We start from the raw sequence: 16,713 nt of genomic DNA, 5'->3' as shown, positions 1-16,713 counted from the left end.
TCCATATTCATGTCACGCCTAAGGTCTGCTTCCTTACTGATGCCTTATGAACAGTTATGTAGCCTATCGTTTGAAAGTAAAAGAAAGGATGCCAATGTGATGGCTGGCATTAGAACCATGACGACTCCACTCAACCTGAATCCCTTATCCCCAGTTCACAATAATAATCAGGTGCCATTAGACAATCATTGACTGTCTGTCTCTGTTCACCTGCAGTTTGTGCACTAAATGAGTAAATTTAGCACATTTTTTTTTTGCCCTCAGATTCAATGTTTAAAAAAATTGTAAGGCGATGTGGTATGACGCAAAGCATTTGATCAGTCAGCCTTCACAGATTGTGACAACAGGCCTTTTTCACAGCAGACATTTTGACTTGGAAGGTCTGGTCTATTCAAGTGTCCCAGTAAATCATGACAGAGTGATGAGAGTCAGCGGTCACAACACCGGGACCCCGAAGCAGCAGCTAAATGGAATTCATTCTCTGATTTTATTTTTTTTACTGTGATATGTCAAATGTCTGCCGTGTAAGAGGTCCACCAAGTCAAATAAGAGCTGGATTACTGTTCAGTAACAGTAAATCAAATTCCAGGAACTCAGGTTCTCAGACAGAACACACTGTGCAAGACATTGTAGAGCTGGAAAGTTTGCTAATCACAGCTGCTGGAGGGAAAATCTCATTGATGTTAATGAGCTTGGAAAGTGTAGGGGTGATAATAAAGAGATGAAGGGAAGCATGGACGGAAGAACAGAGGAACACATAAGAGGATAAGACCTGAACTGGTAAATAACCTACAGCCTCTGTTACTGAGTTATATTAATATATTATTCTCTCTTCTTCTTCTTCTCCTCTCTCTCTCTCTCTCTCTCTCTCTGTCAGGTATATCCAAGCAGCCACATCTCCTAAAGATGTGGTCATTGTGGTGGATGTCAGTGGCAGTATGAAGGGTCTCAGACTGACCATAGCCAAACACACCATCAATACAATCCTTGACACACTGGGAGAAAATGACTTTGTTAACATCATAGCAGTAAGTACACACACACACACACACACACACAAACACACAATAGCAAAAAAAAAAATACAGATAGACATGTGCAGTCTAAGACTCACAAGAGTGTGTTTAAGTCATGATGAGTGTGACATAGAGATTAACACCCTAACACCCAAATTCACTGTCATGCTAACATAACATGCAGGTACAGTAAAGAGACTGGGCTAAACACATGAAAAAAGGACATGTCTGCATATATACACATTCAATATTCAATTGACACCAGGCCATTATGTCCAGGAGTAACATCAAAGCTTCAAATTTAATTTGGTTTTTCGGTTTTTCAGGATTTTGGCTGTGTGTAGCCCTACAACTACAAATCGGTGTAATAAGCATGGTTTATCCTGGTATTACTGTGTGTGTAATCATACGCCTCCTGCAAATCCGCTGCCCTTAAGCTGTTTTTACACAGAATTCAAAGCTACGCTCCTTATGATGTGAGTGACCAAGCAGCAAAATGAAAATCAATGCGTGAGTTTTACTTTAAAACGAGACGTCTTCATTCAGAAAGAGGGTTTAAGTCCCACTTTCTTGTTAGGAATAACATACTGTAATTTGGCTTTTAACTCCACTTGTCCTGAACTTTGAATTAACTATCAGTGGACTACCTGGTTAAGTAAATGAAATATAAACGCAAAATAACAATGCACATTTGCACATATAATGTCCAGCGATATAAGTAATAAGTGGCAAATTTAACAATAAAAGCATTTGAATAACAACATACAGTAGAGGAAAGTAAATAACACTGACAGCGGACTTCATATTAATACACCAGCATTCAGATATTATTTAGTTTGTGTGTAACAGAAGCAGACGTTGGCTAGAGTAAATAAGTGTAATACAGTTAAGGGTTGAAGGTGGAAAAACTCAACTCTTCATCATCACTTGTTTGTATTGAGTCATGCTGTATATTTGGTTTCTCTCTCCAGTACAGTGACTACATTCGTTATGTGGAGCCCTGCTTCAAGGGCACACTGGTACAAGCTGATCTGGATAACAGAGAGGTAATGCACGTACACGCACATACACACACATACGCTCACAGCTAATTAGTTCCCTTAACCTCTGTTAACCCATTAATCGTCAGCTGTTATCTCGCTAATCCTCTAAAGACAAAGATTATGCTGTCATCAGATCACAGGTGAAACATCACAGCGAACGTGTGTTATCAGGTTAGAAACTATCTGTGACAGGATTTAGTGATGAAGCTCTGACTTCATGTGCCTTGTGTTTGTGCGCTCTTTGTCTTCTCTTTCTCGTCTTGTCGTCTCTTTTATTCTCTCCCTTTTGCACCTTTTTGAATTTACATGTACGTCTCATTGTTTCATAGCTGCTTTAATTTCTCTTATCCCCTCCTCATCTGTGTCTCCCATTTTGTATATCCCAACACCTGCTCAGTCTGCTCAGCCTTGTCTGTGTGTGTGTGCGCGCAGGTGTGTGTGTGTGCGTGCGTGCGTGCATGCGTGCGTGCGTGTGTGTGTGTGTGTGTGTGTATGTGTGTGCGTGTTATGTGGTGGATGTATGCCCTACTTTCACTCCCCTTCACATCATGGCAGATCAGGTAAGGTTGCTGGCTGCTGACAATTTTAAGTAGATCACATGACCTGTCGGCAAGGGATTTTATTGGTTGAATGCCTAGAGAGGCAGACTGTAACAGAATGGGCTTACAGATGTTGGCTGACATACTTAACGCGTAAACTCATGTAACACACAAATACACAGGCATTTACATGAAGACAGGTTTTGTGGCTGTTATATAAGAGTTCCTACATTTCTTATTTACCTTGTTGACTCCCACTGTAAGTGAGAATAGGTTTCCCCAAACTCTAAAAAAGATTCATTATCAGTTTTGTTCATATTGGGCAGGTGACTGAGAGACAGGGTGTGTAAAACTGTCTTTAGAAAAGAGATACAAGGGGATCAAACAAGCCTACATTACAAAGTCTGGGTATAATTTACAGTGCACAGGAAGGGGATATAAAATTCTGTTAGTAGCACCTTGATGGCTAAGTCCATCTCTGGTTTACAGACTGGTGGAACCTATAACAGTGTAGCCGTTTATCACAGCGTGTGTCTGTCTGTTTGTGTATGTCAGTGTGTGCGCATGTTGATTAATCCTGATTACATCCTGGTGTTGTAGTGACTTTGCTGTAATTGGTCAGTGTGCCAGAGAGCCAGGGATAATCCTTCCTCTACACTCTTTATCTAACTCCCTCATGATCTCTCCCTCCCTCTTTTTCTGTGGTGACCAGTTCACCTGCATTTTGCCAAAAGGGTAAGATCCAGGGCTTTGTGACAAAGACCATTCTTTGTGTGCCTCTCTTTCAGCATTTCAAGCTTTTGGTCGAAGGCCTTCATGTCAAAGGAGAGGGCAAAGTGAAAAAAGCTATGAAGGAATCTTTCAAGATCCTCAACGAGGTTTGTCCCTGTTTGCAACAACACACAGAAACTGCAAGGTTTTAACAACATGCACATTTGTTGGCCCTCAAATGCTAAAATGAATTTTATATGCACAGTTCACAGTCTGAATCAGTTGGTTTCTTTACTACAACCTCTCTTGACTGAATAAACTGTGTGTGTGTGTGTTAAGGCTGCAGCACTGGGCCAGGGCAGCCTGTGTAACCAGGCCATCATGCTGATAACAGACGGGGCCATGGAGGACTTCCAGGATGTTTTTGAAGAGTTCAACTGGCCAGAACGACGGGTATGACACGCACACACACACATAGACTTTCTCAGAAAAAAGATTCAAGGAAATCCGCCTATTTTTCGCCTGATTAACTCTGCAACACAACTTTTTTTAAATTATGCCTTATTACTATGTTTTACAATCACATACAGGGAAAGGTCATGCAGATATACTGTAGCCATTTTTGTGTTTTGTGCTACTTACATGCTCGCATACAAGCAAGATTAAAAACAAGCACTAGTGAAATGCAGTGTAATCACACAGATACAGTACACCATCAAGTATTTGTATTACGTTGTTTAGAGAATCAAATGGGTGCGATTTATCACACCTTACTATATACTTTACTTGGTTGTCTCCAGGTTCGAGTGTTCACCTATCTTATTGGACGAGAGATGACGTTTGCTGATAATGTCAAATGGATTGCCTGCAACAACAAAGGTATAAACTAAGTGATTTTTCTTTTGGTTGCTATGTTTTTAAGGAATCAAATGCTTTTTCTACTATAAATGAAAACTTTGCAATCCAGAAAGGAAAGTGGGGTCATTTCAGCAACAAGAAACTGAGAAATAGATGTGAAATCTTATGCAACAATCACTCACTTCCTACAAATAAAGCAGCGTTCCCCTCTTGTTCTTTTTAGCAAGGTAGGTCTGCTGGCCTTCTGTGGTGGTCCCAGCTGGTGCTGTATGGAACTGGGTATCAGGTGCTGCCCTCTTGTGATTTACATGGGGCCATGCAGCAGCTCTGGCCTGAAAATAATCACTTTATCCTGCTCTGGGCACATCAAAAACCCCTGACTAAATACCTGATTATCAGCACAGATCCACTGTAAACACATTCCTCGCCAAACAATATCATATCTCTGAGTGTGTGTGTGTGTTTGTGTGTGCATGTATGTATGTATGTATGTGTGTGTGTGTGTGTGTGTGTGTGTGTGTGTCTGTGTGTGTGCGTGTAATGGGTAACAGGTGCACTCCCTTCTGTTGCATACACCGGCATTTGCTTCTGCCAACAACAAAATATCAGTCACAAACAGACAAACATGCTTTTTGTTACACTCCTGCAAAAACCATCTATATGCGGTTTCAGTTTTAGTCAGGTAAGGAGGGCTATTTAATGATAATAACAGCAGCTCTCATGAGGCAATGTTACGAAGGGAAAAAGGGTTTCACACATTCACATGTCCATATCTGGCAGTGCCTCAGTAGCCTGTTGTCACAGAGCAGCTTCACTGCATGTATCCCATTGACGTCATTGTCTCCCACTTGTAGAAATGCCATAAATCTTAGACTAAGCCAAGCTTTAAAGAACATCAAAAGCACATTCGCATTGATGGGAGATTTAAGCTGATTTTTCATTAAAAAAAACAGCTCAATGCCTTTTGGGACCACAATATTTTCTGATGTCTGATAAATGAATTTATTGCTCTTAAAATAATACCCAAATGCAGGAGGCAGAAAGATAAAAATAATATGGTGCACACTTTCTTTGCTAAAATGTATTCGTCCTTGGTCTACCATCTGAGTAATTTGTGATATACGGTATGTGTATATATGTATTTGTTTGTCCTACAGGTTACTACACACATATCTCCACGCTGGCTGACGTCCAGGAAAACGTTATGGAGTACCTCCATGTTCTCAGCCGACCTATGGTCATCAACCATGACCATGACATCATATGGACTGAGGCGTATATGGACAGTGTGGTCAGTCTGCTTCTCTCATTATAGGGGTGCCTGATGGGGAACACACTATTATCTTACATCAGTGTTATCTGGCACACTGAAGCAAAATGTCAGACTTATTCAGAACACCTGTGCTATTACCTCTGGTAGCAATCCATTATATCTCTCCACACTGCTAGTTAAAAGTTGTAGAATACCTCCATTTTCTAGTTTTTACTGAAGTTTACATAGTTTAATGTCTCAGTGTATTCTGAAATGAAAGCATAGGACAAATAAACAATAAAGATTTTTTTTAAATCAAACAAAAGGCATCATGAAATTTGAAACCCTAAATTCAATCTAAATATTTGACTCATTCAGCAGCTGAACGCACATGACTTATTTTCTATAATGGAAATTAAACATTGTTTGGAAAGTTCATCCCAATACTGTTGCAGATGATCCATCTAGTTTGCCTTGCTTTCACCTTCTTTTTCTCACCATTCTGATAGCAATATACAGTGCTACTTCCTACAGTGCAGTATTGTCCGAATAATGCATCAGAGGGTGTAGTAACACAGTTTGTTCCAACGCTGCCTTTGTGCAGACAGACCTGTAGGAATTATTCGCATTAACTTTCAAGGCTTCATTTACTTATATTGCTGCAGGAAAGCTGAACTTTAATCAGTTTCTTAATCCCAGAAAAGGGCCTGTATTCTATAGAACACATGATTTTTCAGTTTTCATTGACCTAAACTGTAAAGATTGGGGTGTTATAAGATGTATATATATATTTATAGATATATATGTATATTTGCAGTCTGTCTGTCTGTATTCATTTCTGTCTCCATGGTGCTGAAACATTCAAACCCCCTCCATCCATCCCAAACACCAATACAATCTCCTAGCAACATCCAACATCCTAGCAACCACATGGCAACTATGCAGCCACCACCAAGTACTGCACTATCAATTTCTGCAAAAAATACCCTTGCAGCAGCCTAGCAACCACCTATGCACCATATGTGGAATATCTTTTCAGCGCCATTTCATGCTTTTTGTTGTCTTTCCTCCCCTCCATCTCCACCTTCAGTTGCCAAACACAGAAAAGGTAATCATATGTAGAGCTTTTATAACTTTCCTTTGCTAAACTTAAGTAACGTTAGCCATATAATACAGCATATAGTATCTGTGAGGTCTTGCTTAGCCTTAAATTTACAGTCAACGACCAACAGTATCTAGTGGTTTCAATTAGTTTCGACCCTTAGCTTCCAATGCTAAACTTAGTTTAGCTCATCCACTAGTAAGCTAGCCTAGCTTAGTTTTTTACCTGGTACCTGAAGAATAACATGTTTTGGCATTGCTACTTACCTTTCACTTTTATTTCATAGTTTTGAAACTTTTCTTCACTACTTTACTTGTCATTTAACTCATTTTACAGGAGTATATTTTTCAAACGTATTTGAGCGAACATTTCTTAGCTTCTGTTTTCTTCACTTTGTTAGATGTTAGCTTGATGTAACGTTAACGCTAGTTGTTTACACAAATTTACCAAAGTAGACATCGCCTATCAGTCCATCTCCATTTCACTTAATTTTCCTCCAAAACTTTCCACAAGAATCATATGCCGGCTTTGTTTAGATTTACAGTTATTTGCTCATGGGCTAACTAGTTTAGCTTTTTAACAGAGGAGAGTGAAATGAAGTCTGTGTGTGAATCTCTCTGTGTGTTTGGATCATAGCTGTTCAACACTCAGGCCCAAAGCTTGCTCCTGATGACCTCTGTCGCCATGCCTGTGTTCAGCAAGAAGCAAGAGACTGTAAGTATTCATTTTATCACTATTAATACCACTACCCTCAATAGACATCACTTGAAATTAGTGCATTTGGGTCCATAATGATATATGAAAGTCTTTTCTGCTACGAGTAAGCACCCATTTTCTAAGTGCATCAGAGTATACATAATTCTGTTTTGAGTAAATAACATAAACCATCCTAAATTAATACATCATAATATCAGTTTCCCCTTTATTTTCTGTTTGCACATTTATAAACCTGCCTTATGTTTCCTGTAGCTGTCTCATGGGATTCTGCTGGGAGTGGTAGGAACTGACGTGGCCCTAAGAGAACTGATGAGATTAGCGCCAAGATATAAGGTAAACCATTTACAACATACAGTACACTCTTGTGTAATGGCACAAACGAAGCTGTAACACACTGTAGTCTAAAATACTGTGCCAATTCTCCTCCATGACAGTCATATGGATGTTGGGTCCATGATCTGTGATGCACTACTAGCGTATGAGATTGTGTCTTATCTCTCTGTCTTTTCAGTTGGGTGTCCATGGTTATGCCTACCTCCTCACTAACAATGGCTACATCCTCTCTCATCCTGACCTTCGACCCCTGGTACAGACAAATATTGCAAAATGAATTATTGCAACTGAGAAACTGTTCCAACTTTATGCCTCTGCTTTATTTATGTGATTGACCATGCATGGTAAAAACAAAATAGTTTACTAAAGACTTATTTTGTATTTTGTTTGTGCATTTGTTTGTTTGTGTGTGTGACAGTACAAGGAGGGGAAGAAGCTAAAGCCAAAACCCAACTATAACAGTGTTGATCTGGCAGAGGTGGAATGGGAGGACACTGAGGAAAAAGTGAGGAACACACTCACAGAGATATTTCTGTCCTTTTCAGTTCTCTGTGTTCCTTGTACTGTATGTCATTGTGAGTTGTGCTGTCAGGATTTATAGCATGATATAATGAAACTCTTAAAGTGCTGAGTATGTGATGTTTGTGTCTTAGCTGAGGACAGCCATGGTTAAAGGAGAAACTGGAACATTATCTTTAGACGTGAGAACTACAGTGGATAAAGGAGTGAGTACTTTTGTGTTTGTGAGTGTCTCTGTGTCTGTTTATTAGATCAGACATATGATTTTGCTCTCCTTCCTTTCTTCCTTTTGAGTTTTATTGTCTTTTTTGTATCGTCATCAGTTTTGTTTTGTCACGTTAGTTGTGTTTTATTAAATTTATTAATTATTTGTATTTTTCTATATTTTCTGTACAAGCTGTCTATTGTTCTCTCTGTTTTCACTGTCAGTTTTATAGACTCTGTCCCTCTCTTTGTCTCTCACAGAGGAGAGTGATGTTCTTGAAGAATGATTACTTCTACACCATCATCAATGAGACGCCATTTAGGTTTGTCTGATCAATTTTAACTTAACAGGATTACTAGGTCAGATTTTAAAATCTTTTACTCTCCATATCCAACAACCACCAATACTTGTATGTAATAATTTAGCACATAGCAATCTATGTAAATAATATCTACTCTAGCGTAATATTATGTCTGGCCTACACTATTGTCTGAAGTAACAACAAATGCTCTGCTGTGCATGCTATGTATGAGCCCTAGAGTGGTTATTATGAGCATGATTCATTCTGCAAATAACAAAGGTTTTTGTCACAGAATATTGTATATTGCCTTTTTAAAACTTTAAAATAATGTTCTTTTTTCTGTGTTTGACAGTCTGGGTATAGTCTTAACTAGGGGACATGGAGAGTACATCTTCATAGGCAACGTCTCTGTTGAGGAAGGTAAGTCTTTCTCCTTTGTCTCAGTTTATTTGTTTTTGTCTCTGCCTTTCTTATTTTTCTGTGTTCATGTCTTTTGTTTCTGTTTTCCTTCAGGTCTTCACGACTTAATGGCTCCAGATCTGACCATAGCCAACGAGTGGTGAGTAGAGCCGGTGAAACAAATGTTACGGGTCTCACACTATTGGTTTTTGTTTTTCATGAAAATATGTCTGCTGTTCATTTTGTTCATATGCTTGTGTGTGTGGGTGTGTGTTGTAGGACATACTGTGAGACAGACATTGACCCAGCCCATCGCAAGCTGACCCAGCTGCAAGCTGTAATAGGATACCTCACTGGCAAAGAACCAGAGTTGGAGTGTAAGTGGATGCTTCAATTTCTGCACATCATCTTTTGATTTAGGAAAAAGAAAACGTTTTCATTATTATTGGATCTATGGTGGTTTCTCTCGGGTTTCTCTCTACAGGTGATGAGGAGTTGTTGCAACAAACTCTGTTTGATGCTGTGGTCACGGCCCCTATGGAAGCTTACTGGACCACCCTTATGCTCAACACATCTGGGTGAATATTACCACACATGTACACACATTTTAAATGTTGTTTTAAGACGGGGACGCTAACATGATTGCTCATATTATTTTTACTAATATTTACCTTGTTCCTCTCTATCTGCTCCACCTGTGTCTGTCCGGTTATCTTCTCTCTCACTCGCTCTTGCGCTCTCTTTCTCTTGCTCTCTCTCTCTCTTTCTCTGTCTCTCTCCTAGTATGGTCGAGGGGGTAGAAACAGCATTCTTGGGAACCCGTTCAGGCCTGATGAGATTCCAGTGGTACACTGGTATGGAGAAAAGAGTTGGCAAGTGAGTTAGCAAAACACACTTGTTTTTTTTAAATATTTATTCAGTGTCACCACATCAAATTAAACAGACCTTTATGTCCACAACCAAAAGATTTACAACAAGGGTGAAATTGGGTTTTAAAATAGTTTTTGAGAATGGTCACAGTGATAAAGATTTGAATTACAGTGAAGTGTGAGTTCGCCCCCTGGTGATCACAAAAAGGAAAGGTGGTAATGAGACTCCAAGTAAAACTGTTTCGTTTTTGTCACATCCTTTTCTCATTTTTTCACCGAGGTATATTTTACTCACAATATTTTTCATTCCTCAACTATCCCAGAATCTTTGTGTTTTTCCCTTATCCTATCCTCCTTTTCTTAGTGTTTGTCACCATTACAGGCAGCAGATACTAGCTTTTTCTTTAAGCTTATTTTTGTCTCTCCCCAGGTCTTTCCTGACCTCCACAGACAAGGAGAATATGTTCACGTTGGACCATTTCCCAGAGTGGTACCGTAGAGCAGCTGAGTACCCAGCTGGACAGTTTCTATACTACTTGCCCAGACAGGACACTAGAGGTATACACGAGGGGATACAACCTTACTGAGCAATCACACACACATGGACACACAAAATACTTTTTGTCCTTTTTCTATTTCCAATTCTCTTAGCCATTTTCAGCAGTTTGAACCAACAATCTCTCAGTGACAGGCTCATCTCTCTGTGGCCAGCAGGCTACAACTGCTCCACTCTTCATTAGAATTTATGTACTTTGTATAAACATGGTTTCTTACACAGGGTTGGAGAGTCTGAAGAATGTTTTTGTTAAAGAGGCAAAATGCCCAGAAAGTGTCAGTTCAGTCATGATGGATTTTCTATTTCGGTTTATATTCTGTGACTTTTCCAGATTGACAACTTTAACAGCTACTGTCATCATATTTATCATCACATCATACTAACACCATTTTTAAATCTAGTCAAGAAATTAAGTCAGCAAGGTAGATGTGATTTTCAGCTTTGCTCTTCTCTGCCTTTGGATTTAATTTTCCTATTCATCTCTACTACAGTGAGGTGTATTTTAAAAAACATGTTTGCTGCAAAGTGCTTTAGGCATCAACCAAAGATAAGAATTTACTTTTTTCACAACACAGTGCAGACTTGTATGTAATTACATTGAGGTGATTAAGAGGCTGATAATACTGCTGTTCCTCATGACAGAGTACAGGGTTTGTGTTTATATCCACTTCCTCATATAGTTTGTTGTGTTTTACATGTACAGATGAATTTGAGGTTAGTTACTATTTCACTCATCTAACCTCTAAATCTCAAAAAGAGGAGCTCCTGTACTGTAACTACTGAATATATGGATTTTCAATCAAGATGGTGATAAATATTTCACAATGTGTTTACATGGATATAATGAGACATATTATAATACCACCATCATTTTAATGTTTGACATTTAAACACAAAATAGTCCTCTGTGATTATCAGGGTGATGGTAAATACACTGTGTTGTGTTCAGATGTATTCAGGGACTATGAGGCTGAATATAGCACCACCTTGAGTGCAGAAGAGGTGGAGCACGAAACGGAGGAGGGAGGGAGAAAACGGAGGAAGGCAGAGGAGGAGGTGGAGGAGGAGGGTAGAGGAAAACTGTTACTGATATTTGGCATGCCTCCTATTTTTATTTATCCTCATTGTGGTCTTTCAAAGCATGAGGAGTGCGTGGTCGCTGTTTTCCATTTCCTCACCCCTGTCTTTACCAGCCTCTTTTCTTTGTCTTTATTCTAGCTCTGCTCTGTTTCTCTTGTCTTTCTTCTCAGTTTCCTTCTTCCTCCTCCATCCCTCTCTCGCTGTCTCTCACTGCATGAGCATGCAATTAGAGTATGGGAACCTCCTCTCCTCTCATAGGGAGTCAGTAAGGTTTTAGTTCATTTGTATTATGCTGATTTTAATAATTGTTTTTGGAAAGTCAGAATCTGTTTTCATAGTTTGTATATTTTTCCCCTCATCGTTATGTTACTATATCATCTAAAACAGTTAATACTGTCACAGAATTTCCTAATGACACAGTTTGTGTCCTGCAGGCATAGACTGCAGGCGTTGTCTTAGAGGAGCGAATAACAGAAATATAAATACATGGCTCATGGAAACACATAATACACACTGTTATGAGCGTATTAGTCGATTAGCTCTCATAATCTGTGTTACATAATGCTTAAAATGTTAATCTGGCTGGAATCTGTGGCTTGGTGACAGTTGGCATCTGCTCGCAAGAAGGCTGTGAATAGACAAAGAATGCATGACTTTATTAAATATTATCTCCCTAGTCCAAGTCAGTATGTCTCTCACATATTTTCAAATACATTTGGACATATCTTTACTAACATTTCAACCGTTACTAGCACTGTGAGTGCTCACAAAAGATGTATTCAGTATGTGAGAAAATAAATATTCTGGGAACATTTTCCCTTTCAATTCTTGTGTATGCATATGTGAATGCATGAATGTGTCTGTTTGGAAGGAATATATATATATATATATATATATATATATATATATATATATATATATATATATATATATATATATATACATGCATGTGTTAGTACTGTATATTCTTGTGAATTGTTGCTAATTGTTTGTGTGTTGCTCTCCCAGCAGGGAGAATTGTGATTTCTACCACTGCTGTCACTCTGACGGTGGGCGCGAAAACTGCCATCGCTGGAGGTAGGAAGACAACTTTTGTTTATATACACACTCGCACTCTCTGTCTGTTACATACACACTTTATTCCACTGTTCCCTCTCTTTTTCTCTGACATTTGAACTTGGTGTTAAGATGGTGATTGTTGGTCGTGTCACCTTCCAGTTACTGGTTTTGATGTGCTGGGTTGTCAGTAACACTTGCTGATTAGAGGTTACTAAAAAGAATTAGCTTGTTTACATTCATAGTGTCTTTTTCACTTAAAGTCATTCTGTTGTAGTCGCTGGAAGTTGCTCTCGAAGTAATAGCAAGCTGTTTTGAGGACAAGATTTTGTGAGCTGTGTGAAATCTGTCTTAAGATGCGAAGCTCCATAGTTAATCAATTGGTAAAGTTCCACATACAGGATGAACAGTTACATACAGACACTGTGATTAGAGCCTAGCCTGACCAATACAGAATTTGTGAGGGTGATGCTGATATCGGAACTTGAGAATGAAAAAAAAAATTGATAACAATCAGAATCTGATAATCAGTGTTTGATCCATACATAAATGTGTATGTCCAGTAACTTTTTACATATTTGCAAACATACAGTAAATGAAAATACCAATATGTCTGTGATAACCTGATAACAGCCAATAATATCAACCTGCTGATGTATCAGTAAAGCTCTAATTGTGATCATGAAGCTGAGATGCCTGGAGGGTTGTGCACCATTACTGTGTCAGTAGCTCTCAATCTCTGATTTCACTTAGGCTCCTGATGATTATGTGTGTGGTCTCTTTTTTTTATGATCCTATAAGAAAATCATTTATGGAGCAGTAATTGAGTGAGTGAGCCTGTGTTTGAGTCTGTATTTGAAATTGTATTTTGAGAAACATTTTGTCTCACAGTTCATAGTCTCCGGCTTTGTTTCACTGCTTCCTGATGTGTGGGCTATTGTGTACGTATGTGTGTGTTGTGGAAAGCCCATCTGTGGCTGACACACTCATCAGTCATACTTATCTGAGTGCGACAAGACTCTCTGGAGCTGCATCCCGAGAGCATGCGTGTGTGTGTGTATTTCTGAATGCATACCTGTATGCATTTAGTGTTTCATTACACTGAAAGACAGACTGAAAAAACAATACACAAAAAATCCATGCACACCTGCACACAAACACACGCGCTTATCTGTATTTCACAGCTTTTGTGGAAACTGTCTCAGGCGTGAAAATTAATTTTAATTCAGTTCAGTTGTATTTATATAGTGCCAAATCATAACATGCATAATCTTACAATATTAATGAGAGAAAGCCAATAGTTCCCACCATGAGCAAGAGAGGAAAAACTCGCTCCGAACAGAACCAGATTCAGGGTGGGCAGCCGTCACCCTTGACTGGTTGAGTTGAGAGGAGAGAAATTGGGGAGAAAGGAGAAAAAGGGGGATAATGATGCTTCTAGGTGTAATAGTGTTATTAATAGTGACAGCAGCAATGATAGCAGTACCAATCAATGATAGTCATTATTATTATTATTATCATGATGATAGGTGTTGAGTAGTACTGGCAGATCTAGATACTGCAGCTTCAGAGTCAGAGATACCTGCAGAATGAGGACGGGGAGTGAGGACAGAGAGGAGAAGCACAATCTACAGGAGAGAGAAGACACAAAGTTAATGACATGCAGTAGTGTGATATAAATTCATGAGGGGAGCCTGATAGCTGAAGGCTCTGCCTCCCATTCTACTCTTAGAAAGTCTAGGAACCACGAGCAAGCCTGCATTTTGAGTGTTGTATTGGGATAATAGGGCAGCATGAGCTCCTTAAGAGATGATGGAGCTTGGTCGTTATTATGTATTGCCCAAATTTTTTATTATATGATGTTATTAAATGTTCAGTTTCTTTGCCATATGTCAGAACAAGATCGAGAGTGTAATTAAAACGTCTTATTAAACCATGATATACTGTATTTGGAAATGGAAAACAGGGAGAGCAGGGAGAAGTGAGAAAATAGTTCAAAATAGATGTGTTTCTGTCTCTCCCTTAATCTCACTGCCTCTCCTTCTTAATGTTTCTCTTTTTTTCCCCACTCTGCTTGTTTGGGAACATTAACGTCACAGTATGTTGGATCCAGGGCTCTGCTTTGGCCTTCTACATCTATTGTCAATTTTCAGCAGTCCCAGAAATTAGAAGGTAGATCTGAAATAACCACTACATCTAAAAACAATGTTTATATGACGGTAGGAGTACAGTATGAAGAAAAACACATTTAAGAAGATGCAAAAGATTTGTAATAGGTCATGGATGTAAAGAGGCTTTTTGGCTTTTCTGATAAAAGCCAGTGATTGTTGTGTGTGCTGATGGTAGATGTTATATGATGATCACCAGTTAGAGGTCTGAGGTCAGACAGGTTACCGAACATTTTTTTTCACCTCTGCATCACTGGATGTCAAGTGGAACATCTTTTTTACCAGCTGCCTCACTTAAACAAAAACGCAGAGCGAAAAGGCTGTATCAATGTTTTATAGACTTGCTCTTTCTGACTTTCTTTGACACACACACACACTCATGCACACAAACACGACTCACTATGTTTCACCCTCTGACACTCTTCTTTACCTTGTTGAACCCTAACATACATCTCTCTCTTTTTTTAGCCCCTCTCTTCCGAAGCTGTCAGGGCTGTCTCCCTTCACTTCGCTCTGCTTTCCTCTCTGTCTTTTTATTCCCCTCCTTACTCGCTTTCCCTTGTCATATCATTCTTGTTCTTATTCCCTTGCTCTCATGCTTCCTCTCTACATCTGTTTCTTGCCATATCTGAGTAAGCAAGGCTTTCTTGTCAAGTCACGTTTCCTTCCTGAACACAAGTGTATTAAATATTCAAAAGCCGCCTTGTCATGGGCCACATATACATACAACCACAAAGCTGTACTGTGTCCACATATGGCATCACTTTTATGCTTGTATGAGTGTGTATCATGCCTTAATTGAACATTTACACAAGTTTGCAGCTTAAATGCTGGACAAAAATATTAATGCCTGTTCATTGTTCAGAGAGACACTTCAGCGGCATAGACATTTACAAAGTCAAAGGTTGTGATTCCTCTTACAACCACTGGGTGTCAGTGTTTGGCTGAACAGAAACTGGTCAGTTTTCCAGTTTTCTCAGTATGTTGTTGTGTTTAGCTTTTATGCTGATTTGGGGCAGATTTAATTTCTCTTCCTGTGATGAAGGCCAGGGATTTGGTAATTCAGAGGCTGATCCAAAATCAGTCAACAGTGACGACAAAAACACTGTGTTTATGCTGATCTTAGGCTCAGCAATGGATTAGTATATCTCTGTGGCAGAAGTGACAGGCTGTATGTAAATAAACCTAATACGCTCCTACTGACAGAGTAGCAGACTGGGAGAACGAGAAGAAGAAAGAGCAATAAGTAGGTAAATAAAAGACAGAGAGAGAGTCAGTGGAAGAATAAAGGATAGAGAGAGGATTTATGACATGGAGGAGGAGGAGAGGAAGCAGGGAATAAGGATAAATAAAAGAGAGAAAAAGAAGATAGGGGAGTTGAAAAGTGAAAAAGATACACACAATAGACCAGACAGAGCAAGGGATAAAGAGGGCAGAGATGAGAAAAAAGGGGGTGAAAAGACTAAAAAAAATGATGGGAGAAGAGGCGACAGAAAGATAAATGGAGACAAGATAAGTAAGAGGAGAAGGGAGGAGAGAGACGATGAGAAGCAGAGAAAGGTGAGAGGAGATTGAGGGCAAGGGACAGAGAAAATGGGATAAGGTACAGTGTACAGAGGAGATGTTATCACGACTGATTTATGCTCTCATTTGATGCTGTGAATTTATTCCACCTCAGCTGCTGTCAGTATCGCCTTTTTCACCCAAAAATTAAATTTCTACACTGCAAAAAATGTTCTTCCATTTTCTCTACTTTGTACAACAAATGCCCCAGATCACTTGAATTTAAATTGTGGTTACTGGAAAATATCATTTGAATTCATTCTGGTGTGTGTAAATATAATAAATGGTGTTGGAAGTTATTACCCAATACTGTCTGTGTGAAATACCCAGGATCTAGTCTGTAAAGATTTAATGTCTGTTTTGTGTGACTGATGATTTTTAAAGAGCAGGTTGTTGTTGTAGTCTGTCAAGCCTTATCATTGGTGT

At 39.1% G+C, this 16,713-nt stretch overlaps 1 protein-coding gene across 2 annotated transcripts in view; it reads left to right on the top strand.

Annotated features, from left to right (window-relative positions):
• cacna2d4a (calcium channel, voltage-dependent, alpha 2/delta subunit 4a) overlaps nucleotides 1–16,713 on the top strand; it is an 87,394-nt gene that overhangs the window by 10,574 nt on the left and 60,107 nt on the right. The window contains exons 9-29 of one of the 2 annotated variants that reach the window (XM_056367489.1): nucleotides 878–1,028; nucleotides 1,988–2,062; nucleotides 3,387–3,476; nucleotides 3,649–3,762; nucleotides 4,110–4,188; nucleotides 5,325–5,458; nucleotides 7,158–7,235; nucleotides 7,491–7,571; nucleotides 7,750–7,824; nucleotides 7,990–8,076; nucleotides 8,225–8,296; nucleotides 8,556–8,617; nucleotides 8,949–9,016; nucleotides 9,110–9,155; nucleotides 9,275–9,372; nucleotides 9,480–9,573; nucleotides 9,779–9,871; nucleotides 10,295–10,422; nucleotides 11,370–11,489; nucleotides 12,509–12,577; nucleotides 15,193–16,184. In XM_056367489.1, the coding sequence (XP_056223464.1) occupies nucleotides 878–1,028; nucleotides 1,988–2,062; nucleotides 3,387–3,476; nucleotides 3,649–3,762; nucleotides 4,110–4,188; nucleotides 5,325–5,458; nucleotides 7,158–7,235; nucleotides 7,491–7,571; nucleotides 7,750–7,824; nucleotides 7,990–8,076; nucleotides 8,225–8,296; nucleotides 8,556–8,617; nucleotides 8,949–9,016; nucleotides 9,110–9,155; nucleotides 9,275–9,372; nucleotides 9,480–9,573; nucleotides 9,779–9,871; nucleotides 10,295–10,422; nucleotides 11,370–11,489; nucleotides 12,509–12,577; nucleotides 15,193–15,356 (1,978 nt within the window). In that variant the 3' untranslated portion in view covers nucleotides 15,357–16,184. Of the gene's footprint in view, nucleotides 1–877; nucleotides 1,029–1,987; nucleotides 2,063–3,386; nucleotides 3,477–3,648; nucleotides 3,763–4,109; nucleotides 4,189–5,324; nucleotides 5,459–6,509; nucleotides 6,528–7,157; nucleotides 7,236–7,490; nucleotides 7,572–7,749; nucleotides 7,825–7,989; nucleotides 8,077–8,224; nucleotides 8,297–8,555; nucleotides 8,618–8,948; nucleotides 9,017–9,109; nucleotides 9,156–9,274; nucleotides 9,373–9,479; nucleotides 9,574–9,778; nucleotides 9,872–10,294; nucleotides 10,423–11,369; nucleotides 11,490–12,508; nucleotides 12,578–15,192; nucleotides 16,185–16,713 lie in introns of those variants that run through there. The other variant, XM_056367491.1, reaches the window with a different exon arrangement.

The sequence above is a fragment of the Seriola aureovittata genome, chromosome 22 (genome assembly GCF_021018895.1).
Source record: "Seriola aureovittata isolate HTS-2021-v1 ecotype China chromosome 22, ASM2101889v1, whole genome shotgun sequence".
Taxonomy (NCBI): domain Eukaryota; kingdom Metazoa; phylum Chordata; class Actinopteri; order Carangiformes; family Carangidae; genus Seriola; species Seriola aureovittata.
Note: the sequence above shows the minus strand (reverse complement) of the source record. Positions and strands in the feature narration are given on the sequence as shown.